Source organism: Drosophila persimilis, unplaced genomic scaffold (genome assembly GCF_003286085.1).
Source record: "Drosophila persimilis strain 14011-0111.01,24,50 unplaced genomic scaffold, DperRS2 tig00000732-arrow-arrow-pilon, whole genome shotgun sequence".
Lineage (NCBI taxonomy): Eukaryota > Metazoa > Arthropoda > Insecta > Diptera > Drosophilidae > Drosophila > Drosophila persimilis.
Genome location: NW_020825345.1, coordinates 1,428,335 through 1,454,744, shown reverse-complemented (window position 1 = coordinate 1,454,744; position 26,410 = coordinate 1,428,335). Strand labels below are relative to the sequence as shown.

Here is a 26,410-nt window from a genome sequence, read left to right as displayed (position 1 = left end):
TGTGTTTCACTTAAGAACGATTGATGTGATCATATAATGCCGTAACCCGTAATGCCGGCACGGAGAGGGGACTGTTTGAGAAGAGGGTGGCGGGGGAGAAGTGGGAACCTGCCCCCGCGACAGGGTTAAGTGGCATAGTCATTTGCTTAAAATTAAGTTATAACTTTTGACTTTTTGCGGGTGGCGCGGGGGGAGTTAAGGGGGTTTAGGGAACTGCAGCTCAGTCGGGGACAAAAAAAACAGCTTTAAGAGTGATTTTCCATTGAAAAGGTTTTCCACAAAACATATCTTTACGATTTGGAAACGTTTCCTTCAAGGCACACTACGCTGTCAAATGATTTCAAGTATTCCTTAATCGAATATTTAATTTTAAGGTACAGAAAAGATTGATTGCCGCGACCTCGTTTTCCTTTTTCGTAAAAATAATCGCAGCATTTCAAAGATTTCTGCCATCTTCCGTCATTATGTGGCTCCCTTCGATCACTCATCCAACGAGTGAAATATGATATGGCCTTCCGTTTAGCATCCAGACGGACGAGGCACATTCATCAGAGGCGCCAGCAGTAATCCAAGTCCTCGCTCCATCCATTCCATCCATTCCATCCATCCTCTGGGCACTGATTTTATGGGGAGCGTCCCCGGCGATGTCACGTGACTTTTTGGGGCAATAAAAAACGTTCCTTAATTAAAAGCCCCAAAGCTCTGAAACGAGAGGGGCAGCCAGCTCAGCGGGTAAAGGGGAGGGGAATGGGGAGGGGAGTGGGGTGGGGTGGGGTGTGCTGTGCTGTGCTGTGGGTTAAAGGGAAGTCATAAAAAGTCAGCAAGCGCAAAGAGTCATAAACAATAAGGAACAAACAAAGAGCTAAAACGCTGGCAAATAGCGATTGAAATGTTGGCAAATAAAAAATAAATAAACTTTGGCCAAAGAAAACCAAAAAAAAATCAAGAATAAATACTGTTAAAGAAAAGGTTTGTTTTGAATGGAACGAAGCTTTAGATACACTCAAAGATCGATTGTTGTTATGGAAGATGTTGAATTAATTGCTAGATTTATTGAGAACTTTTTTTAAACTAAAATTCGTTTCGCAAGACATGTCTAGCGGACGATTTTTTAAAAAGTTAAAAAAAGTATAGCACTGGTAGGAAATTGATTTATTCCGAGAATGCGGTAGAAAAAGGTTTACAAAAATGCAGAATTAATTAACGAAAAAATCTGCGCTGAACGGAACGTTTTTGTCGAGCTCTTTGGGTCCTAAAGCTTATATGTATTAAGGATCTATATATTTGATACTTATATGCTTAACTCCCCGCTGTGCAAAGTTCTGACCAAAGACCAGATACCCTGTAAAAGTGTAGAGCAAACCTGGCGTTACAACGGAAACTGTGAAAGAAAGAGAACTGTGAGTTCCACTCAAAGGCACACGCCCACACGCCCACACGCCCTCACGCCCTCACCCTCCCGTCCAACCACATATATAGTCACAGTTTTTTAGCTCTCCCACTAACTAGAGCCCCCCCCCTGCCCCGCCACTAACTAGCTTTCCCTTAAATGCTCCTCCTCGCGCGCTCCGCTTTTGAGAAAATTTTTTGTAGCTAAAGCTTGCCCCTGCCCCTGCACCTGCCCCTGCCACAGCCGCTGCTAGCGCTGGCTGTCTGGCAAATTAATTAGTTAATTATGCTTTGTCTCTCGATTGTTTTTTTGAGGCACGTGCCACACAAGCGCCTCTACGTGACTTCATCATTTGTTGCAACACGAAAATGTATCTGTATTCATTTGTTTCGTGGAGTCGCCTATTAACATGCAATGATTTATGATTTGTGGCATGGAAAAATAACTTGAATTTTCATTTTTCTTTGCAGGTGAGTCACGAGTATTGAAAACACCCGGCCAATTGTCTGCCAATTTTCCAACTTGTCTGCGTTTTATTTTTGGGTGAGTTTCGAAGCTACGAGTACGGGTACGGGTACGGGTGCGAGTACGATTTCCGTTTTTTATGAGCGGACAACAGATATGTGCATACGTTCATTGAAAATCCATTGGCATTGCCAAGTCGTATAAATGTTTATGGCGCGCTGAAAAATATAAAATGAAAAGAATTTAAAGGAAAATATTTGCCAGACAATCATGGGGGGGTGGGGGTCCATAAAATTGAGTTGCATTTTAAATAGAGGCGAAAGGTGATGTTCTATGGTGGGTTGGGTTCTTGATTGAAGAGTTTCACTAGGAGTAGACGGTCGTAAAAAGGTTGAATATTAAATGAATTTTTGAAGATTTTTAAAAGTGGCTTAGAAGTTTGTAAAAATTCTTTTCATTTGGAAGAGATGCACAGGTGCCCTAAGAGATCATTTATTCTAAATTTAAACTCCCATTTGTCTCCCATGTACCAATTCACTGAGATCCATACATATTGGATTTTATTTATGATTCCCTTCCTTCTTGTCCTTCATATTTCCCACTCTATTTCCTTTGGGAAAAATACTTGATTGGAGTACTACTCGTATTCCGAATGAGATTCCTTTTTCTCCATTTCCCTCTCTATTTCCACTGCGTTTGGCTTTGCATTTGGTTTACCTGGTCATCGGCATCCAATTTGAATGCAATCTCAACTTAAACTTTTTCTTCTCCCTCCATCGAGCGTCATTGAGACGAGGACGACTCCCATTTGCCATCCTCTATTCCCAATTTGAAGTGCAACAGCAGAGCCGCCTGCGCAAAAATAAATAAAATAACATAAAAATGGTACAAAAGGAAATGGGAGTGAATTCTGTGTGCTGGTTTTTATATTCCTGTTGGTTTTCTTTTTTTTTTTTTTGTATCTTCTGGCGTATTCCTACGCAATAAATATTTCTCGAAATGTGTAGTGTTTGTGTTCATACATATTTAACCACTTTTATGGAAAATCGCCAGAGAGTGAGAGAGATTCAGTATTCCAGTAGCAGTGGCCGTTCAATGGCTAATGGCATTGAACCTGCACTCGAAACTGGGCTTGGACTGATCTATTGGACTGGTTGTTGTTGGTCGTCCGTTGGTTGGGTGAAGAGAAGAGTAGAGTAGAGTAGAGTAGAGAAGTAGTAGCCACATTGCCATTGCCATTGCCATTGCCATTGCTATTGCCATTTGGAGCAGATGCGAAACGGTTCATTAAGCAATTTTCTATGGCATTTCCGCGCAAGCTTTTCATCATCATCATGATGATGATTGAGATGGGAGTTGATCATGAGCGCAATTCTTGTGCATTCGCATTGGTTTCTAACGGCACCTGCATTGCTAGACTTTCCTTATTGGAATTGATCATCGTTCCGACTCCAGATTCTTGATTTCTTCGATTCGATTCGATTCGTTTCGATTCGCATTCAGTCAGTATTCAGTCATTAAGGTCTGTGCGCCGATATGCGAAATTATAGGAAATTAGTGTTAAGAGGGAGGGGCACTACCTACCTACATATTTGATGGATAGGTGTGTACGAGTACTCGTTGCACCTTTACAACTAGCTTTTTTGTGCTGCTTTTTGCAATCTTTTTGATCACTCGAAAGATATCTTGAACATGCACCATTAATGGGTTAATTAGTGCAAATGAACAAAGGAGCCTGAGGAAAAAAACAAGAACAAATGGTATGGAGACTATTGCGACAAGAAGGATACCCAGTATTCCTCTTTTACTACCCGCTTTTAGTGTCCGAATGCCGTAAGCATTGAGTTACCTGTAAAAAATAGAAAAACTCCATGGTTTACTCTAATTTTTAAGCACTTCTAGCCTTGGAAATTATACACGAGTACGTATCACATAACGGTTCTGTAACATACATCTGAATGAAACACATATACCCTTGAACTCCACGAGAACCGTAGGTATCAGCAACATTTGGCATTGAGTTGTTCCCTTATCTCCACTCCACATCTCTCTCCCTCTCTCTCTCTATCTCTCTCTCTCTTGTACTCTTGCACTCTTGCACTCTGGTTCACTGTCCCTCTCGCGTACTCGTCTGCAGCATTGACAAACTTTTGCGCCCTTTCCCTTTTCAGCAATTGTCGTAACTGTTGTTGCTGGCTGGCTGTTCTGTTTGCTGCATTGCTGCCAACACCCACACACACACACAGACACAGACACGCTGGAGCTATCGGTGCGCACGATCAGCCCCGATCGTTGTCGTCGTGTCTCTGTGGCGCTCGTCGGGCCGCCGGGCCGCCACTTTTGGCGCTTGCCAACTTCCTCCAACTCTGGCTCGAGTCAGTCTTTTGTTTGGGGCTGCTCGCGTCGGTTCGAGCTTTTTTATTCGATAGTGTTCTTGTTGTGTTTCCCTTTGGAGAGTGGAGTGGAGTTCGTTCTGTTCCGACTATAGTTTCCGATCCGACCCGCCCCCCCTGCGATTGTGTGTTCCGTCCGCAGTGCCAGTATGTTTCTCTTTATTGTTGGTTGTTTTTTTTTAATGTTTTTTTTGTAAAACAAGTTTAGCAATGCGTTTCCAATCTCCGACTGCGATTATTTCGTTTATTGTCATGCTTGATTTAGCCGCAGAATTCAACAAAGAATTGGATATCAAAACGGCGAAAACCATTGGAGTGGAGTTGCTGCCAGCACTTTGTGAGTATTCGTACGCGTCGCAAAAAGTTAGTGACAATTATCAAACTGTTAATCAGAGACAAGACGGTCTTTGTATGTGCAAGTGTTAATTTCTGTGTGAAAAGCTAACAGAGAGAAGATCAGACGAAGTCCAACTTTGCAGACTTCTCCCTCCCTCCCACTCGTGCCCATGAGCTGTCTCTGGTAAGCTGCAGCTATAGGAACGGTAAATTGAAAGCTCTAATTCGGGAACACTTGACGGACAAAGAGAGACAGAGGGAGACAGCGAGACAGCGAGAGAGATCAAAAGCAAGAGAACTAAGCCTCTGACCTGCTCTGTTTGTCACACATCACACACACTCGATCTCACTCTCCTCTCCCACTCTCTCATTCTGTTTATCTGTACGACTCTCTTTGGGTCTGTCTGCGTTGTGTTTCGCAGTTATATTTATAGCCCGTCTGGTCTGTCGGCTTATCACAAGTTGCGGCTATTTTTAGTCGCCAGAAGCTACTTTAAATATAAATGGACACATTCTTCATGTGCGCTTTATTTGCAGTTTTATTGCACAAATTTCTTTTAATTTAATTGAATTCAATGCTCCGACAAAAGTCTAGCCATTCAGGCATTCCACGCACAGCACACGGCCCGAAAGAGAGGAAAAGAGATATGCGAAGAGATAGACCAGACCGAGTGTATGCGAGCAAGAGAGATGAAAGCAGCAGGTGCTTTGCTTTCAAAGCTTCTATTTTTGTGGACTGTGGTTGTTCTGTGGACTGTGTGTTGTTGCTATACCCTTTTCACAGGAGGGTATTATGATTTTGAGTAGAGCTTTGCAATGCAATCAAGGGGTATCAAGGGGCTCATACAGTGACTTCCTTTCTGGTTCATTTTGTTGTTGTTTCGTTCTTGTGTGGTACTTTTGTTGTTGTTGTTGTTGGTGAAGCATTGAGCCGTGCGTTTTGTTAGGCTCCGCCCTTTTGTTGGTTAGTTTTATTGTTGTTTAGACATGGCTTTTGTTGCTGTTTCTGCTGTTTTTGTGTTGTTTCTATTGTTGCTGCTTTTGTTGCTGCTGTTGTTGGGGTCGTCATGGCAATGCCAACTTTCGAACTTTCAACTGCATTTAGTCGTAGTCGATTGCAATTTCATTTTCGAAAGTTTCCCATCGATTTCCACGGCTTCTTCTGATTAGAAAATGTTTTGGTTTCTAAACCACTCGTACACGGGAGTTTCGCCTTTTGATTGGAAAATCTTTGTGCTTGAACTAGTTTTTCTCCACAATGTGTTCTTTTGATTGGAAAACAAAAGTTTTTCCACCAACAAAAATGCCCCTTAAATTCTTCATTTATTTATCTTTTCAATTTGCATTCATTCACATTTTCCAGCAGATAGGAAAAAACCTTTGCATGCAATTTTCATGGCTACATTATTTTCCATTTGCCTGAACTGCAAATCAAATTTTCCACAGCAATTTTGGCCCCAAAAATGCGCCTTCAGCTCATTATGTGGGGGTTCATTAGAATTTATGCGCTCCATTACAACAATTGCCGTTTTGTTGTTGCTTTTTTGTGGTTGAGTGATGTTGTTGCTGGGTGACTTTTGTGTGGCCCCCAAGCGCGTTAATTGTTCAACATCTGCCACTCGCAGAGGCAGAGGCAGCGGCAGAGAGGCAGAGGCGCCGCAGAGTTTTGTGCAGCCATCAGCAAAATGCCATTAAATTGTACTAACTATTTTTCTATCGTATCTGTATCTGTATCTCTATCTGTTTCTGTTTCTGTATCTGTATCTGCGTGTAATTGCATCTGTTGGTATATTTTTCTATCAACTGTATCTGTGTCTGTATCTGTGTCTGTGGCAGCTTCGATGAAACGCAGTGCTGCTCTGCTTAATTATTCCCCACAACCAATCCCATAATTAACCGAAATACATTTAATTTCCCTTTTTATTTAATGCCTGTAATTAGAAAATCTTCCTGTAAAAGCTTTCCCCTAGAAAGTATGGCCACCATCCATTTGTACGACTATATTGTACGTATTTATATGTGACCTTTTTGGCCATGGCCACAACTGAAAGTTTCATGGAGCAAATGCAGACACAAAAGGTCAACTGTCGCTCTTGACTTTCCCGAGTGGAGGAGAGGAGAGTAGAGTAGAGTAGAGTAGAGTAGAGTAGAGTCAAGTTCTTCTGCATATAATCTCCATCTCCCACAAGAACAAGAACCACAAGAAAGACCTTCAAGGCAACTCCCACTCCCACTCCCACTGCCACTGCCACTGGCACTCCCTCCCCCCCACAGCGGCATAATCTGTATCCCATTGCCATGACGACGTTGTAGCCTTGCCGCCACCCACTGCCTCCCCCCCACCATCTCTCGACTGCTTTTGGTTTTATGACAAACAAAAATTTATTCATTTTTATTACTTTCTTTGTGCTTACGCTTAATAAATCTCTGTTTCTCTCTCGTTCTGTCTCTCTCTCGCCCCACTTAATTGTGGCATTTTCCTCAAGTAAAAGTTGAGCATTTTCCTCGTGTCTAAAAGTTGCCAGAGAATGAATCATAGCATGGAAATTTGTGTATGACAACGTTACGTATGAGTAATGCCCCCCAAAGGATCTAACAGGAGTAGCAGTGTGGGGTGGGGGTGGTGGTGGGGGTGGGGGTTCACACACACAGATTGACAGGCAGTTAACGTGGGACCGCTGCTCGTAATTTCACTTTCATTGATTAATTTTCGAACTGGCGTTAATGTTTAAAGAGGCTCCTCTTATCCCCCCCTTTAAATTCGATCGATATATCCGTAAATAGCATTTTCCAACAAAGCCCGCGACTTTTGAACGTCATTGGGGAAAATGGAGAAGGGGCGTGCCGCTAGGGGAGGCCTCTACTGTCGCTTCTTGTGAGTGGAGTGTCTCTTCCTTCCGCTCTGGCTTCCATCCATCCATCCTTCCTTCCTTCCTTCCTTTATTTGCCGTCGAGCAGGGGCTGGCCTGTCGCTCGCTGATGATTGTAACAAATGTCAGACAGAGGCGACCTGCGTCAATGGTAGGGATCTCTCTCTCTCTCTTTCTCGCCTCTGTCGCCTCTGTGTCTCCTGTTGTTTGAATGTTGCATGAGGGAGGGGCATGCCACAGATAAATGTGCCATAAGCACTTAAGGCCTATTGAGGATTGATGGAGCAGAGAGGCAGAAGGGATCCTTCCCACTGCCAGGTGATGGAACTCCAAACCCAAAAAACCAACACAAAACCCATTTCGTTGACAGTTTTTCCACGGCGGAGAGGCAGGGGGCGGCCACTGGTGGGTGCACTCATCCATGGCTTTTGTTGTCATTCGATAGACACAAAACATAGATACTTTCCCGCATGGCTTGCTTTTGGGTAGCGGCCTCCATAGATACAATATTTTTGACACTGATTGCCAGAGAAACGAGCCGCAGAGAGGGGATGGATGGACGGCTGAATGGCTGAATGGCTGAAGGGACATCCGTCCAAGGGTTGTTAATGAGCTTTGGGGCTTGACAGCTGAATGACTGAATGAATGGCAATGGGATTACAAATTGATGGAATGATGATTGCTCGATGAACTTTCATGATGACGGATCCAGCGAAAGGCCACCAAAAATGGGTTAAAAATGAAGTACGAATCAGCATTTAATGGGTCTCTGGGATTATCCAACTTTTCGCCACCTTTGGGTGGACTGCCCCCAAGAATCCCTCGATAGTTTATCCTTTCTTTTGGCCCAAAACGAGAGCTGGGGCTCTTGGGCTCTCCGGGCACTTAGCAGTAATTGAATTCCATAGCTAGTGCGCTTCTTCCTAGCACCAAAACTATTTGGCACAGTGACTTCCGTCGCACCACCACCAGCGGGTTTTCCCTGCCACCCCCTTAAGTGCATTGCAAGCATAACTTTCATATTGCATTCTCTGTCCCCCCCCCCCCCTCTTTTGCCGCCCTTCTGCTTTGTTTTTTTGTGGCACAGTTGGCAAACTTTCAACTTAATAGACGCGACATTGGACACATCAAAAATAGAACGCCACCCGCCCCTCCCCTCCCCCCCGATGTACACAGAAGGTGCAATGATGATGATGATGATGATATCCTCTCTGCCAGCAGGAGGGAGCTCTACTCCCATTTCGAGGGTCCAAACTGTCGCCACAAATAACTAGGAAAAGCCGAGGAAAACCCATCTAACATCAATAACCACAAAATGTAGGAAAAACGTGCACAAATGGAGGCGCCGCCGCCATTTCCGTTTGCTCTCTCCCCCTTTCTCCCCTTTCTCGCTTTTTCCTTGGGGTGGAAGTGGCACACCTATTTGCCTAAATTTTCCCCCGATTGGAGCTAGTTTTTTCCAGCATAAACGCTGCTAAAGAGTGCGGCAAATTATGGCCACAGCTAAGCTCTCTATTTTTCTGATTAGCACTCATTAGCTTTCTCTCACTTGGTGATTTGTTCTTTTGATTTATCGTGAAAACAGCTGGAAAAACCAACCATTTCGAAGTGTGTCTGTAGATTCGTTTAGCGTATCCGTGACTCTTGCCTTCTGTTTGATTATTATGTCACAGGGCTTGTTAATTAATTTATGAACAACCTCTGTCTGTGTGTCTGTGTTTGCATTTCATATATCCATATCCACAGACATCTTCATGTCTTCCATCATCTTACAGCGCTCTTTTGCCCAGCAACGAACGAATATCATTATGCATTTTCCATTCCATTCAAATTTCCACTCACAATTATTCAAGCATATTCGTAATGAAATGAGCGTTGCATTCGAATATTTGCATATCACTGTGGACGGGCAGACAGCAGACAGACAGACAGACAGCTTGGCAGACGGCAGCTACCCGGCACCAAGCTAGTGATGAAAGCACCACCCACCAACCAGGCCCCCCACCCCCCTTTCTTTGGTGTCCAATATACAATATTGCACAGATTGTAGCCGCATAAAATCGATCACCCATCGCACCGAAACTTCATTGTGTTTACCCATTGTTTATGTTCCATTTCTGGTTTGGGTTTCCCGATATTCTACCGTTTAAATGTTTAATTTCGTATCCATTTATGTGTTTGATATTTTATATATTTCGGTTAAACTTTGTCATTGATATAAACGCATTTTTATTCTCTGAGGCTTCTGTATATATTTTATTAACAATATTTTCCTTATTATTTTTTTTGTATGCCTCACGGATACGTTTCTTTGTTTAATGTTTATTTTTTTATTTTATTTATTTATTAACTTATATTTTTGTGTACATTTCTGTGGGCGATAGTTTTCCATTTCTGTTGGTTATTTATCCGATGGATGACTTTTTTTTCAGCCATATTTCAATTGTTTTGGGATAGTTTTTATATTTAAATCTTCACTTTCAATTGATTTTTTCTAATGTCCTAGCGGGACAAAAAATATCTTATAAATTAATGCACTAGTCACAGCACAAAATCCATAAAAATATAACTATTTTTTTGTATAAACTGATTTAATTGTGATTTTTTTTATAAATTAAATCCTTTGTTGGATCGAAAGTTAGTGTGTGGGGCTTTCGTCACTATGCTAATGTATTATTAAACCCTCGTTGGGAGATTTTTAAAATTGATTTGCGGTTCACTTCGTCGCCTCATTTTTTGCCGCGTCTCTCTATCTCTCCATCTCTCGCTCTTTTGTTTTCCCAGTGGCCCTTGTCTCTGTCTCTGTCTTTGTTTGTCGTTTGTCTTTGTCTAGCGGTTGGTGTGGGGCGGTAGGGGGAGGGGTCTGCGGTCTGTTGCATAGACGATATGATTTCCAAGATTTGTTTGTGTTTGTGCGTTGTGTGTTGTTTTTTTAACGCTTCTCGTAATTGGAACAATTTGCATATAAATTTTTGATTATTGATCAATCAATTATGCGGCGGGGGGCTTCGGGCCGGGCATCGGGGTGTGGCATGCGACAGAAGAGTGTTTTCCGAATTGAGGAAATTATGGATTGTGTTTCGCATCGCGTGGGAAAACTGTTCGAACGAAGAAAGCATTTCCCCTGGCGAGGAGCGAGAGTGATGTCAGTGAGTCAATAATCATGTGACTTAACTGCCATTTAAATGCAATTCTCGAACAATTACATTTGATTTTCAATTAAATTTGAATTTTCATTCATTTTTCCCCATAGGCAGAGTGCCTGAAAATGGCATCATTCATGAATCACCGTGACAGACAGAGAGAGAGAGAGAGAGAGAGAGAGAGTCGTTTCCCTTTGCGTTTCAATTGAAATTTCCAGCAGATTTTGCAGTTGTTTGTTTCAGCAGTTAATTCCCTTCGCTCTTTCCCTCTTTGCCCCTTTTGGATCCCTAATGAAGCCTCCCATGGCTCCAATTTCATCATAAAGCACACACACCCCCCTGCCCTCCCCTGGCGCTGGACTCCACCTGCACTCAAGGGCCCCCGCCACGTAATTTGTGCAACGTGCATTGACGCCTGAAATTTCAATTGAAAAGCAGCAACAAAACACAAGAAAAGCAGAAAAATAAGAAAGAAAAATCACAAACAAATGTCAGAGACTATTGGCACACATACATACATACATATATGGTGTAAATGGCATAATAATCGTGGAATATGGCAATGTGTGAAGGCAAACTTGACCCTAATACTTACGTTGCAAAAAAAAAAAAGAATAAATAAATAAATACAAAAACTCAAAGGGAACAAAAGAAAAGTGAGGCGGCATCAAAAAGCAGCGCCTGAAAAACCTGAAAATGACATCATTAGTTATTTGGGCCTGAATCATATTTTCCCAGAGGGTGGCCTGGAATCCTCCTTCGGAGAGAAGATCCAGAGCTAGGCGAAGCGGAGAAACCACCTCAAGGAGGAGGGGTTTTCATCTCCAAATGAACCACAAATGAGATACTTTTACGGGTAGATCTTCCGCCAGAAGAACCTCTAAATTCAACCTCTCCTTGGATTATGGTTCTCTTTCCAATCTGCATAGATCTTTCAATCTATAATTGTTACTTTTGCTTTTGAAAACGGGCTTGTGCCTTTTTTGGTCATCCTCGTTCGAGGGAAATCCCCAATCATTTCCTATATGCGATACGTATTGCTTATTCCGCACTTTGGGGCTTATGCAAAATACGATACGTTAAAGTACATATACCAACGCCTACAAAATGGCTTAATCCCTCGACCGAGCAAAAAAAATTAAAAATTAAAATCCGACAATTGATTTCCGGCGGCGCCCACCACAGAAATTACACAGAAAATATACATAAAAATTGTTTATTCATTGAACAAAACGCTGGAAACTTTGGCTTTTCTTCATTTCTTGTTTTTGTTTTTGTTTCTGTTTCGTGTGTTGGTTTTTTTCTTACGGTTAAATGTCAGCTACTGCTGGCTGCTGCTGCTGGCGTCAACCGATGGCCTCATCAACGTCACTCGCAGAACAGCATCCGCATCATTCGCACTATCGCATCGCATCGCATCGCATCGCATCGCATCTCATTCCATCAGTGGAGCAATGGAGCAGTGGACGACGACGGCGACGGCAGCGACGACGACGACGGCAGCGACGACAATGAAGTTATCAGTAAAAGTGATTTTTTTTGTTTCTGTTATCTGTTGAACGATTGCCAGTACGAGTGCAAGTACAGTAGAGCCTTTTTGTGGGGGAAAGAATTAAACTTCTATGGGAATGAAATGTGTAGCAAATTTCTGGGGAAATTTGTAGATAATTTCAAGGTAAAGGTTGGTCTCTAGATCATTTGGCAGCTATTTCTAGTGGGATTCCAGATGAAATACTAGGGAATTTCTAGCTAATCCAAGATTTCCCCCGCTGGTGCTCCTTTTTTGTGCCCAAAATTCAGTTTAAACCCACTTCAGAGGCATTTCTTAGGGCTACACACTCGTAGTACTCCGATTGGAAGCCTGTCCAGGAAATTCCCCAGCACTTGGGAAGCTCCTGCAATTATTCACGAATTTCTTGTGGCAGAGTTTGCCCCTCGATATCCGCACCGCCCAGCCTGTTGGTCTAGAAAATTTCTTCTGCTTTTTCGCTGTCTCTCTCTCTATCTCTCTCTCTCTCTCTGTTTCTCGCTGTGTGCCATGCCTTGCCATGTGCCACAAATTAAATATAATTTAATTGTGATTAAATGGCGCTCTCTGGGCAATTAAATTATGCTTTAACATTATTGTTGATCAAGTTATTTCTTTACTCAAGTGACTCTCTGGCTCTCTGGCTCTGAGGCTCTGTGGGGCTTTGGGGCTTCTCCACTGACTGCTCCAGTGGCTTTTCTTTCTCTGTCTCTGTCTGTGTCTCTGTCTCTAATTTACTTTTCCAATTGTCTGTCATGGCATGCGTTTGTGTCTCTGCTGCACGTTCTCGCGTTTTCTAGTGTTTTCTTAGTGGCTCCTCCTGCTCTCCTCCCCCTCCCTCCTCTATAATCGTTCCCCCTTCCCTAATCTCTTCGCATTTCGTTCTTGTAATCCCATTTCTCATTTCATTTCTCGGTAATTGTCAACACGCTAATTGCAGCGATGCCAAAGTGCGAACAATGCATAGAGCATGACAGCTTCAAGCGGATGATGGAGCATCCAATGATTCCCCGACAACTGCCGTCATTTGATGGATGGAAGCCACGGCCAAGTGCTGCCTCTGGCCATCCCATCTGTCTTTCTGTTGCTGCTGCTGCTGCTCGTGCAGCCCCGGGCGCAATGCACAAAGATTGTGGTGCCACCGCGACCTTGCCGATGGCTCCAACCACTTTTCCGGCCACCACTTTCTCCTCCCACTCGCCTTTCGGTGGTGCATCCTGCTATATCCCTCTCGGCTGTGGCTTGGCTCTTGGCTCTTGGCTCGTGGCTCTCTTTCGTAAACTGGTTAAAATGGGGCGTACCTAATAGATTGACATGGTTATACTACAGGTTCTTCCACCTCTCTTTTATCGCTTTTCGATGGTGTGGTGCCACCCGCTGGCCGGCCTCCCCCTCCTCCCCCTCCTACCGCTTCTATTGGTGGTAAAAGTAGGTTGCATTTAATCCACTTTCATTGCTAAATAATGCGTGGCGTGGCTTGGCATGCACCATCCTCCATTACCCCCCTCCTCCTCCTCCTCCTCCTCGCTCTGTGTGACTGTCAAACTTTTGAGTCTTGTGGCATGGCTTTTGGCACTTTTTGCATGGACAGAGGAAAAGGCCAACACTTTTATGGTTTATTTTGGTTCCACAATCCACTGGGGGGGGTGGGCAGAACTAAGAACCAAGTGGCGGATAGCTGGAGCCACAAAATGTGACTGGATTTTGAGATATTCCAACAAGAGAACAAAGTTCCTTCCATCCTCGTGTCTTTTGGGGCAGGCCGTAACTGAATTATAGAGCAACGGACTGTCTGATGCATTATTCAGTGGCCTTCTTCCCCCCGCCACAAAGGTTTCCCATGGACATCAATCATACGCCCCGTATGGCACGTATCCTGCATATTAATAAACACAATTATTGGCATTAAATCAGGCAGCAATGAAACATCAGCTGTCGCATCGCATCACCAGAGAATGACAGATGCCCGACAGGCAGAAACAAAAGAGAGGAAGTTCCACACAGTGGAATATATTCTGTAGAATTATTAATTAATTAATTGGCTGGCAAAGGCTGGACACTGCTGGCTGGCTGGGCAGGCTCTCGAATAGCAAGATTTTCCCGTGTAGAATAAACCACTTTTCATGCTCTACAGGGTAGCCAAGGGTATGCTCTAGCAAGAATCGAGAAAGTAAAGCTTAAAGGCCGCCGCAAGGAGTACCGTCTACATTTTCAAGAGATATTCCCCCTGTTAAGGGTATCTTCTAGTCGTAATCTCCCACCATAAACAATTGGCTTCCACCTTCTACAACTCTATCTCTCCCCCCCTCTCTCTCTCTCTCCCGCTGTGTGCTATTCTGCTGTGGCTTTTGCATCATAAATGTTCAGCCAACAGCAAGCGACAGATAACGAGAGACAACAAAACGAAACAAGTTGCCGCATTTGGCCATGACTCTGCCACCCCACCCCTCTGTTCGAGCGGGGCGGGGGTGTGCCCTCCCCCGAGTTCAATAAATGTGTATATATTGTGTACGTATACTGTTTGTAGGGGGTGTAATAATGGGAACGACAGAGCGGAGCAGCGCGGAGCAGGAGGAGAGTGCAACAACACTCATTACGGAAATGAGCGGGCGTCCAAGAACCTGAATCGCAATCAGCGATACGGGGAGAGAAGGAGGAGAGCGAGGGAGAGAGAACGATCTAACGAGCTGTTGTGGCACGAGGCACAAAGTGCGATACAAAAAACATAATAATTTTAGCTAATAAATCAAGATGCAACACGGAGAAAGAGACAGGGACAGGGACAGAGACAGAGAAGCCTAGACGATGTCTGTCGTTGCTTGTCGCTGATTCTGCTTTCAATTTGTCGCCCGGCCGGCCCGCTCTCTCAAGTGGCAGGAAGTTTTTCTCTCTCTCTCTCTCTCTCTATCTCTTTTGTTCCATTCCATCTACACGGCGGAGCGGAAGTGCTTTCCTTCCTTTTGGAACTGCGAGAAATGAGAACTCAATTAGATTATAAGATACTTTCCAATGGCTGGCAGATGGCAGATGTATCTGAGAGATGCGAGAGATATTGAATAGAAACGAGGGGGAAAAAGGCAGTAGGTGAGGCCTAAGGGGGCACGTGCCTTCTGCTCTGCTACAAGATTGCGCATACGCCTCGATGGCCGGCGTTCAGTAGTTTTTCCCTTGACATTGCCAACAAAATTGATGGGAGGGGGCCAGGTGGGGCCGGGTGGGGGGGGATAATCGCCCATGAGAAACACCTCGCTGCTGTGCATGCAAATGCCAGTCAAAAGGCAGGTCAAAGTTCAAGCCCCACAAATGCTTGACATTTGACATACTCGCATGTATGCCACATTCCCCTGCCCCCCTACCCCCCCGCATCCCACACACGTCAGAACGAATTGCAGGTCAACTGCGGCTGTGGCAGGCTGTGGAAATTCGATGCTTTTATGTTTTGTTTTCACGCCGTTTTCCCCATTTTCTGTGGGGGGGCTCCAAATAAAGATGTATCTTTCGGGATGGATTTGGCGGAATGTATCTTTGTGCTGGTGCCATTCGATGGCTGGCAAACAGTTTGCCCCAGCCCGAGCACATCCTCCGAAACAGCAGAAGAGTAGCTGTCCGCCAATTATGGCACGCACTCATTAGTGTGTGTCTCGCTCTGTGCCCCAACGCCAGCCCCCCAGCCCCCTGTCCCACCTGGCGGTATCATTTACCGTTGCCCAACCTCATAAACCAGATAATGCCACTGCAGCCACTGCTGCCGCAATTCTGTTCTCGTTGCTGTCTCTCTGGTTCTGGGGATGCACCTCTGCTTCAGCTTTTCCTGCCTGCCCGCCTGCCGTTTAATGAGCTTTGTGTTTCGTATCGTTGTTGCTGCCTATTTTTACCCCCATGATGCCCCTGCTGCCCCTGCAGCCTGCTGCTGCATGATCCAATTGGATTGCAACTCGGATTGAATGGGATTGCTTTTTTTGCTGCTGTTGGCTTGGTGACATGCTCTACCATCTGCAGGCGTTGTCGTTGCTTCACGGTGCAATGCTGCCGCCGCCGCCGTGAACAGTGGAATAGATGGAAAGATAGATAGATCCATGGAATCTATCAACGTTCAAAAGATAACTACCAAATATCCCAATTTCAATGAAGATTCCTAATAGGATGCATGCAGATACGTTTCCTGCGTGCTTCTTAAGGACCCCCTTAATCGTTTTCACTGTGCCACACACACAATACCCAATGCTGCCACGGCAACTGCAACAGACACATCTATCGATCTCGTGTAGCTGCTGATTGCTGTCTCGGCTGGCTGCCACTCAGCACCGGTGCCTTTGCCACCAGCAGCTGAGAGAGAAGTATCTTCCTTTGGCCCCCCTCCATCCACCTCCATCCACCTCTCCCCTCTCTTCCTTCGCTTCGGAGTCTGCTTGGGTTTTCTTCGTCTTAGTTTTTCACGCCTTGTGGCATGCGGTACCGTTGCAGCAGCAGCAGCAGCATCAGCACGTTTTCCCGCTTTGTTTTGGCTATTTTGTTTTGGTTTTTAGCTTCTTCTACACACAGAGCTCACACAGATACGTAGACTCGGCGAGAGAGCGCACACAGATACGCACTCAGACACTCGAAGAAATAACAACCGCTAGGGCAGGGTATGTTGAACGGAAGGGTAAGGCGGGGAGATGCATAGAAGAAGCGGATTCTATGGCCAAATGTTGAAAAACACTCAATATTCACATTTATTCACAATTATTCATACTTATTCACAAAGATTCCAATATATTCACATACATATTTCACAATATTTTCAAATACTCCCATATATTCGCAAATATTCACATGTATGCACATGTATGCACATGGCATACATCCCTCATTCGAATGTTTTGAACCATCCCATGTAATATGTATTCACATGGATTAACAAGCCCCTTCCCTCATTCGAATGGCTTGAAGATCTCTAGGCGGTGAGAGAGAGAGAGAGAGGGGGCTTCCCCAAAGCGAATCACATGTTCCATGCCTTGTCTCCGCAGCCCCACCTTCCCTTGTAATGTGCCCTGCGCTGTCTCGGTTTTTGTTTTAATTCTTTTGCTTCGCAACCCACAAGATAAAAGAATGAGTAGCCCCGCCGTCGCACACACACACAGCTACACAGTCCCCGTCCCCGTCCCCGTCCCCGTCCCCGTCTCCGTCGCCGTCCGCGTCCGCGGGCATGGCCTGAGTTCTAGATACATTTCGTATCTCGTCTAGGCGCTTGGGCCGCTCGCTCAGTCGCAAAAACGTTTAACGCCGAGACGGAGCGACAACAGCAACGGCAAACCAGGCGGCAGTGGCGACAAAAGCAACAACAGCACAGAACGGACCAGAACGACGCAAAATTACACAAAAAATAAAATAAAATAAAATAAAAGATATATTATTTCTTTTTTTTTTGTTTTGTACGAGTGAAAAACTGAAGCAGCAGCAGACGACACGTCGTCGAGTGTGCGGTGTGCGGTGTCCGTGTGTCCGTGTGTCGCGTGAAAAGCGCTTTTCTATTTCAAGCCTCAAGTGCAGGCCCCCAAGAAGTGCCTGACTGCCTGACTGCCTGCCTCCCCAGAGCCGTCTCTCTGGGGTTTTTGGTTGCAGCTAAAAATCCTACGACAAGAAACCACAAACACTTGACGCGTGTGCTGGACAGTGTCTTACTTTCACGAAGAAACAAGAAAATAGACAAGAAAATACGAAAATTCGCACCGAAATCAAACAGAAAACGATCACAAAAACAACACTAGATACCGTGCAGGGGAGATACGAAATGCTGGCCATCAAGGAGTGCCTGATACGGGAAGGTGTCTTGAATCTAGACAGCCACAGCCATAGCCATAGCCCCGTCGGTGGCGGGTACCACCAGCGGTGCCACCAGCCGCAGCAAATGCAGTACCAGCTGAATGGCAGCAAAAGCAGCAGCAATATGGATATGCCCCGATATCGCAGTTAGTATATCCAATCGTATCCATGCATCACAAAAGCCAACAGGCCAGAGTGTAGGCCAAAATAAATAGTGTCGGACATGAGTGTACAGGCCGTAGATAGCGCCAGCTGTGGCTATATCTAGAGATAGCTATTTTCACAAAGAGAATGAAACCTAATTGATACCCTAGATACCCCATGCCCCACACCCCACAGCCCACACCCCACACACAGGTACACTGGTTCATGTGGCATATCAGCGCTAGGGGCCACTGTGTAATCTGTGGCTCCTATCTGTAATCTTTAATACGATTTGGGTCGCAAAAGATACAATTTCCCCATTTAAAAATTGTGCCTATTTTTAGACGGTGGCGTCGCTATCTTTGGTATTTATTTATTTGTTGCTGTTGCGGTTGCTGTTTCTGGATTATTGTTTAATAACTTTTGACGACTGTTTTGTATTGGTCTTTTGCTGATCAAGGGTCATTCTATAACCAAAAGATACAGCTTCGTACCTCTGCGTATCTGTATCCAAGCCTTTGTGGTTGGGCCTGCGGCATGCCTCTTCCTTTTGTCTTTTCGGTGTAGGTTCTTTTATTTCCATTTGATTGTTTTCAGATACAAATGTGTGTTCTTCTTTGGCCCCAAAACGAATCTCCTTCCCCCCCCAGCCCCTGAGGTATTTCTTGATCTATTGTCCCCGCATTTCGTTCCCATTGTAAAGGGCTTAAGTGCTAAATAGAGGCACGGGACGGACAAATGACCCACGAATCGAATGGACAGCCAGCCTGCCTATAAAGTTGTCCCCTCAAATCGGAGCTCACATTTGTGTATGCAAAGAAGAGGCGACGGGCAGGGGCTTAGGGCCGATGACAATCAATAAAATACTTTAAATTAAGACTTACGACTGATTTGTGCCCCAAATGATTTATGGTGGGGCGGGCCACTAAATCTAGTTGGGAAGTTACTAAGAAATTGGTCACTAAACTCCAGCTTGGAGGAAGGAAATGACCTTTGACACTGCCTCAAAGATGCTCCGAGATCTCTCCCTCTCTTAAGGATTAAAACAACATTTTAGTGCAATTTTGGTTGAAGAAGCCAACGAAATACTTCGATGAAAGCTGCCCAAAGCTCAACCAGCCGTAAGATTCGTATTGTATCAGAAGAGCGATTATTATCCTCTTAGTTTGTTAGCCTCCTGCTTGAGTTTCAAGCGCATTTTCCGCATTTCCTTCGCCTAGCAGCAGTCTAGCAAAGCCCACACAACGCTCTAGAGAACCGGCAGCGGCATCAGGCATCAGGCATCGGATGAACTCCACTTGACCCAATTTCCTTAGCCTCTCTGCTGCTGCAGTAATCACACCACACACACATACACACATCCCCCCCCACACACACACACACACACACACACACACACATCCATCAACCATCAAGCGTCCAGCCAGGCTGCCAGGCAGCCATCATCAACAGCCACCCAGACTTGGTTTCCCGAAATTACACAATTTTTGATGCTTCTGTTTGTGGAAATTGCACAAGAATTTCTCTCCCTCCCTCCCCCACTCCCCCTCTCTCTCTCGTTGAAGAGTTTTTGCCATTTTATGGATGAATGTCGTCGATAAGCGGCTTTTCCGCTGCCAGACGATAATTAAGTGCGTGTTTATTGCATGTGAAACGCAGAAAAAGTGAACTTAACGAAAATCAAGTAAATGTTGCTCCCCAAATAGCGAAAAAAACGAAAAAAAAAAAAAAAAAAAAAAAAACAACGATCAGACTGTGTGCCACACGGTTTCGCGTCTGCCATGAGACGTGGCGTAGGCAGCGTGCCCTTGCATTTAAAAATAATACTTACAGAACGACGTTGCCACATTGCTGCCTACCTCGTCCACCTACTCCTCCCCATCTGGTGGTGCTGCCGCTGCTGCTCCCCCCCTCCCTGCCACTTCTGTGGCTGTTGCAAGCTGTAAACAACGAAACGGCAGGCACTTTTGTAAAATGCAGTGTGTTTTTCCCCCAATATTGATTTAACTTCTGGCAGTTTTTTACGCGAGTACGAGTATACCCTTGAAGAGGTTGATACAGGTTGAAGGGGCCATAATGCCAGGCGATTGGAAGGCAGAGAAGAGCGTGTTTATCTCGTCTCAGAAAGTGTGGGCTGTACGACTGAGATTAGGTGTATTCTCTGAGGGAAGGACAGACGATAGGATCTCCTTTAGCTTGGGACCTCAGTACCATGGGGCTCTCTTTTGGGCTTCAGTTTCGATCTATATGGTGGGAAGACGTACTGCCATCGGAAGGGAAAACCTATACGAGAAAAGCCCACAAAATAGTATGGAATTCCTTGGGATATCTGTAAGGGAAGTCCTTCTTTGTAGCCTCTCAAATGCACCTCAGATCGAGAAATCATATATCCTACAATGAGAGGGTATCCTCAGAGCTTAAGCCTGGGTTTGGTTTTGGTTGCCTTCCTTGTTTTTCTGTTGCTGCAGCCACTCATTGGCTTTTCCGCGTCGCGTCTCGTCTCGTGTTTTCGCCTTAACAATATGATATTTCAGGCAGCAAGTTTAAGCCTTGCCCTGGAGGAGGGGAGGGTAAGGCGAGCCGTCCCGCTCTCTTGTGTGTCTTATTAATTATGCAACCTGTGGGGACTGCGGCCACAGCCAGAGCCAGAGACCAATCGATCAATCAGCCGCCTCTGGTCCGTGGCTGGGGCTCGGGCTGGGGCTGGGGCTGTTGTGGCACAGAGAAACAGACAAACAGAAGCGGCTTCAGCGGCGGCAAGCGAAGCGAAGCCGCAGAAATGCCGTAGTTTCTGTGTTGCAGTTGCAATTGTTATTGCTGCACTTTAGTTACAACTCCTGCCCCCCCCGCACCACCCCCTTGCACTCAATAATTATGTAGTTAGAGCTCCTGCCCCCGTCCCCGCCCCCCACATACCATTTGCACCCCCCGCCCGCCCCATTTCCCTGCTAAGAAAAGGAAATCTTTTGGCAAAAAATCTTCTTACAAATCGGTTTTTATTTTGTCGTAAGGCAAATTGCCAGCAGTTTCGGCGGTTTATTTAGTTTGGATTTGTGCCATCTAATACGTAGATACATAGATACGTAGATACTCGTGCATATGCAGATACAGATACGGCTCCCACGCTGCTGCCCGGCCAGATTATTTTCCATTTCAGTTTATGAACAAAATATTACACGAAATGCATTTTCCGACTGCCAGAATTTGCGTGAATTTTCCGCATTTTCTGTTCTTTGGTTCATTTTTCTTGGTAAAGAGTTTTCATCATGAAATGCACTTTTCCAGGTACCCCACCCACCGTCCCCCACCCCCCCACAACGGAAAACAAAAGAACCTTTATTTGTTTTCAATTATTTTCATGCGTGTGTTTTTTCCGGCTGAAAAGTGTTTTTGTTTTGACGAAAATTCATTTTGTTTTGAGTTCAACGAAACGGGAAGTTTCCCCCCCTCCGTCCCTCCCCCCCTCAAACAGCTCGTGCAATTTTCCCAAATCAATTCACCAACTATTTTGTTTAGAATGAATTTATTTGCATCTTTGTGAGACATTTTGCGTCTCTGATTGAATGAATTATTTATACAATTTATGCCTCAGGGCAGAGCAGGTTCTGTTTCTGTTTCTGTTTTGCGCCGAATTTCTATTGAATTTTGGCCAATTATTTTGTCGTGGACATTCTCGGTGAATTCTCTCTCCTCATGCAATTCCATTGAACAGCAATTTCCAATTTCGAATCATTTGAGAACCATTAGAGAACCGAAAACAGCAACCCATTCAATCAATTAAGAGAAACTCCCCGTAACAGAAAATAACAGAAAAGAACCCCAAAGAACAAATATGTTAAGGGGCTCCGCTGGCGCTTGATCTTTTTTTGTTGAATTTTAATTGCTTTAAAGTCTGTCTATCAGTCGGTTCTTTCGAAAACCCGTGGGTTGATGATGGTATGACCCCGAAGGCAGACGCAGACGCAGAGCCAGAGACAAGCCCTTTAACTGATGATTGGAATTAGTGGGGGGAGATATTCTGTATAGAGAGGGGGGAGGAGCAGAGTGTGCGTGTTGGCTGTTTATAAAATTAAAACAATGACAAATACTCGCTCGCCCCCACAGCCCCCACAGCCCCCACGGCCCTGCTCGACTCGAACCCCTCCCCTGGTTTCGCTTTTTGCTTCTCTAATTGAATAAAAAATGCTTTTGTCTGCACTTTTTTGGAAGATGTTGCAAGGTTTTGTTTTGGTCTTCAGTCTTCGATGTGGCGAGTTTTTACCACTAAGCCTTTAATGTTTTTGTTTGTTTTTTTTTGTCCACTGAAAACCGCATCAACGTTTCCAGCACCCCTCGTTAATTGCATTACTTTTCCATAGGTTTTTGCTGATCCACAAATTGACTTTTGCTTTGTTTGTGTTTGTGTTTGCTCTTCAATCCATCGGATACACATACTCCTCCTCGTATATTATATATGATAAGATATCGAACTTGGCAGCTGCACTCTGGAATGGAACTACTATTTGCCGTTCTCGATGATGTGCTAACTGTCTAAATATTTGATATTTCACTGGTCATTCGTAATTGCTGGACAAATATTGGATGTGTATCCTAGAGATGGAGAAAGATAGGTAGAGAGAGATCTTGTTCTCTCTTCCCGCTTCCTCTTCTCTCTTCCCTCTTCTCTTATTTATCTGTTAATTGCATTTACAGATTTATTTTTTCTTTACCGCCGTCTGTCATCATAAATTAGATACAATAAATTCATTTCGATTTTGCACATTTGTTGAACATTTGGCCAACAGCAATACAACAACAAAATATAGAAAAAATGGATAGAAATTCACGTATTTTCATGAAATTCCATTTCGTCTTTTGGCATATGAAATTGTTGCGCAGCAGCCTGTCAAAAACAAAAATTGTTTATGATTATATTTCGGAATTACTTTTGGGCATTTTTGTAACCAGAAAACAAAATGAAACGATACGAAGAAAGGGTAGAGCTTTCCGTATCAAAAGATCTTCGAGGCACTCAGAGATACATACATTTATGAGAGGTCTAACGATCGTATGTCTGATCCATGTATGGCTCTCATAGAACATATGGGTGGGTATATGGTAAAGTGTTCCGATTTGGATCAACTTTTGCTGATTTGTTTGGAAGTGTATTATAATGAAATGTATGATTTTCTGTTGGATTATCCTTAGAAGTTACGGGAGTTCTTTATGAGAATATCGTGCCTTATGGCATAAATATCTAAAAGATAGGCTTAAAAAGTCAAAAACTTTATTAATATATTGCCTTTATCGTTATATCAATCTGCTATTGATTCTGATCCAAGATCGATCTGCATTTTATGATATATTCTCAATCAGTATCAATATCAGAGACCCGGAACCAATATCAAAGTAGTAGAAATGTAAACTCGAGATCAATAATATATCCTAAATGATTGGAAAGGGTATCTGTCTGTGAGAGAACTGAAAATGCAAGAAAATGCAGTGGAAAATGCTGTGAAAATCTGCTTTTGGGACTCGTTCTGGTATGATTAATTGGGTTTCTCGGGGGTGGAGATGGTGGGGCTGGTGGGGCTCTTTCTGCTCTGCTCTTTCCCTAGAGAGCATAACTAATCGCTGCGATGGTGCCTTGGTGGCACTGTCAAATGAGATTTGCATTTGCTTTACAGTCAGCGCCAAAAGTGTATGGAAGAAGGGAAAAACTAAGAGAAAAGTCAAGCACTCATTGCCACAGCAGATGCTTCGCTTCGTCGTCGCTTGTACGGGTACTCGTAGGATGGCTATAAAAAGCGGGCAACCCTCACCTCACCTTGACATCATTGAGTGGGTGGCTTGTCGGGGGCGTGGTGTACATACGGGGTGGGGGTGGGGGTTCGGTGGGGGGATAGGTGTACGAAACGGGTGCACAGGTGCAAGATTTAATTGCTGCCAAGATTTTTTCTTTTTCATGCAGCAACGAAGAAGCAAAAAAGTGAATTAGAAAAGCAAAGAAGCACGTTCCCATCTCTTCATGTGTGGAACAGAGGGGAAGGGAAGGGAGGGGAAGGGGAAACCTCGCATTAATTTTCATTTACTTGCAGTTTGTTCATAGTTTTAATTTTGATTTTGTTTCGTTTTTCACTTGCAGAAACCATTGCGGCCTCAAGTGACTTATCCACAGCCTCAGCCACTGCCAAAACTAGCTGCCACAGGCCACAAGAAGAGTCGCAGACTTCGCCAACTGCGGCGACCAAAGGAAGAACCTCTGAGGACTCCAGTGGCGCCTCCAAGTCGGGTGGATACCGGGGACAGCACCCGCACTTTCATCATCACACAACGCCCGCATACTACACGGATCTGCAGCTCAAGATCCACACGCCACAGGCCACGGATGTGGGTGCCTTGAACGAGAACTATCAGAGTGTGTATGCCACGCCCAGCTGCAACACCCAGCTGGTGGAGCAGCGTAGATCCTTCCCCAAGAGCGCAACAGCAACGGCAACGGCAACGGCCACACGTGCCACGTTTTTTCGTGGCGACGCTGCATCGACACAAGACGCCACAAGACGCCGTCAGCGGCCGGGCAGCGAGGGCAGTCGCTACTTCAAATTCTCTGCAGGATCTGTGAGCCCTACAAAAGGTGAAGAAACGAGCAGCCATCCACCCTTGACCTCGAGTCAGTCCCCATCAATCATCAGCAAGCCCACACGCACCACCAATAGAAATAGTTGTAGTACCGCCGCCAATAGCCATCCTCCCGTAGAGACAGCTAGTCGTGGTAGTCCTGGTAGTCCCGGTAGTCCCGGTAGCCCCGCTCCTGGTCCTGCCCCAGCCGTAGTGAATGCCGCAAGTGGAGGCCGCAACAGTCGCCACAAGCAGCGGTTCCATCAGCGTTCGAAGCGGGCGGTGCGCGTGCGCAGCGAGTCCCGTCCCATTAGCGCCCTATACGATATAATATGCAAGGAGAAGAATCAGGACGAAGGGGACAGCACCACCAGCAGCAGCAGCAGCAGCAGCAGCGGCCACAGCAGCAGCAACGAGAAGGAGAAGGAGAAGGAAAAGGAGAAAGAGAAGGTGAAGGTGAAGAAGGAGCCACAGGAGGACCGGGACCCAACAACCGACAAGCTGGCGACCTTTTGGCCTCTGCATCATCGCGTCCATACTCCCCCAGCACCAATGCAGAAGGAGCTGCCTCCGGGCGGCGCCGCCCCTGCCCCTGGCACTAGTCTCATGCCCAGGCGTGGCGGCGGCATGCAGCCGGACAGCAGCAGCAGCGCGGACTCGTTCCATGCCCTGCACTCTAGTCACAAGTTCACGAATCTGGTAGCCGACCCTGCCGCCGCCGCCGTCGCCGCCAAGGCCGCCTCGCTGCCGCCTCAGGGGATGGAGGCGCCGCCACAGCCACACACCGCCCGATGCGTGGCACCGCCGCATCACTACCATCGTTCGGCCAAGAGCCTGGAGCCCTCGGCCAAGACGACAGCACCACCCCCATCGGCGGATGTCAGGAACTACGATGCGGGCAGACCCGTCAGCACTGACCGCCTGTTCGTGGCGCCCCCAAAGGTCCCAGTGCAGGCAGTGAAGGACTTCAAGCGTCGCTTGATCAATCAGGGAGATGGACGTGAGGATGGCGACGCGTCCGAGGGGAAGCAATTCGACCAGGGCGAGGTCTTTGATACCCTCGCACGCTGGCAGAAGGAGCTGACGTCTGCCAGCGACAAGATTCAGCTGGTGAATGGTGCCGCAGCCACAGCCTCAGCCTCAGCCACAGCCACAGCCACGGCCACGGCCAATGGCCATCACCACGAGCTCGATCATCCACTCCATCCAGATCACGATCACCAGTCGAACGTCCATCACCAATCATTGCCATCAGTAGAACCGCCAGTGACCCCCAAGCATCAGCATCAGTTGTCTCCTCAACACCAGCACCAGGCCACCAATGCACGAAGGTAAGCAGCCAGCCCAACATCCCCCATAGAGTATCCCATACCTGTCCCCAAATGTATCTAGTATTGTGGTTTTGTAAACGGCACGCAAGGGAACCGAAACCCTAGCTAATGATTCCATCTTCGAGATCTCCAAAACTCATTAAGATTGGATAATTATTATAGCCAGAATGGGGACTCGGGACCCCTCCTGACTCGGGACTTACGGCCGCCATTCGCTCTGTCTCTCTTTTCCCCGGGGTCTTAGCAGGCCCGTGTGGCTCGACAAAAACGTTCAACCAGGTTTTCAGGTGTGGCATTCATTGCTAATTAGAGTGTGTCTGTAGTACCAATGATTGGAGCTATATACTATATGATATTCTCCCACTCTTATACTCTCTTCGCCCGGAAAATAATCTGGTTAATAAT

The 26,410-nt window shown here is 45.6% G+C and overlaps 1 protein-coding gene across 1 annotated transcript in view; it reads left to right on the top strand.

The window, feature by feature from the left end:
- The window catches only part of LOC6601181 (mucin-19), a 122,407-nt gene that overhangs the window by 33,569 nt on the left and 62,428 nt on the right, over window positions 1–26,410 (top strand). The window contains exons 3-4 of the mRNA XM_026992413.1: window positions 24,199–24,962; window positions 25,101–26,005. Of these exons, the coding sequence (XP_026848214.1) occupies window positions 24,199–24,962; window positions 25,101–26,005 (1,669 nt within the window). The remainder of the gene's footprint in view (window positions 1–24,198; window positions 24,963–25,100; window positions 26,006–26,410) is intronic.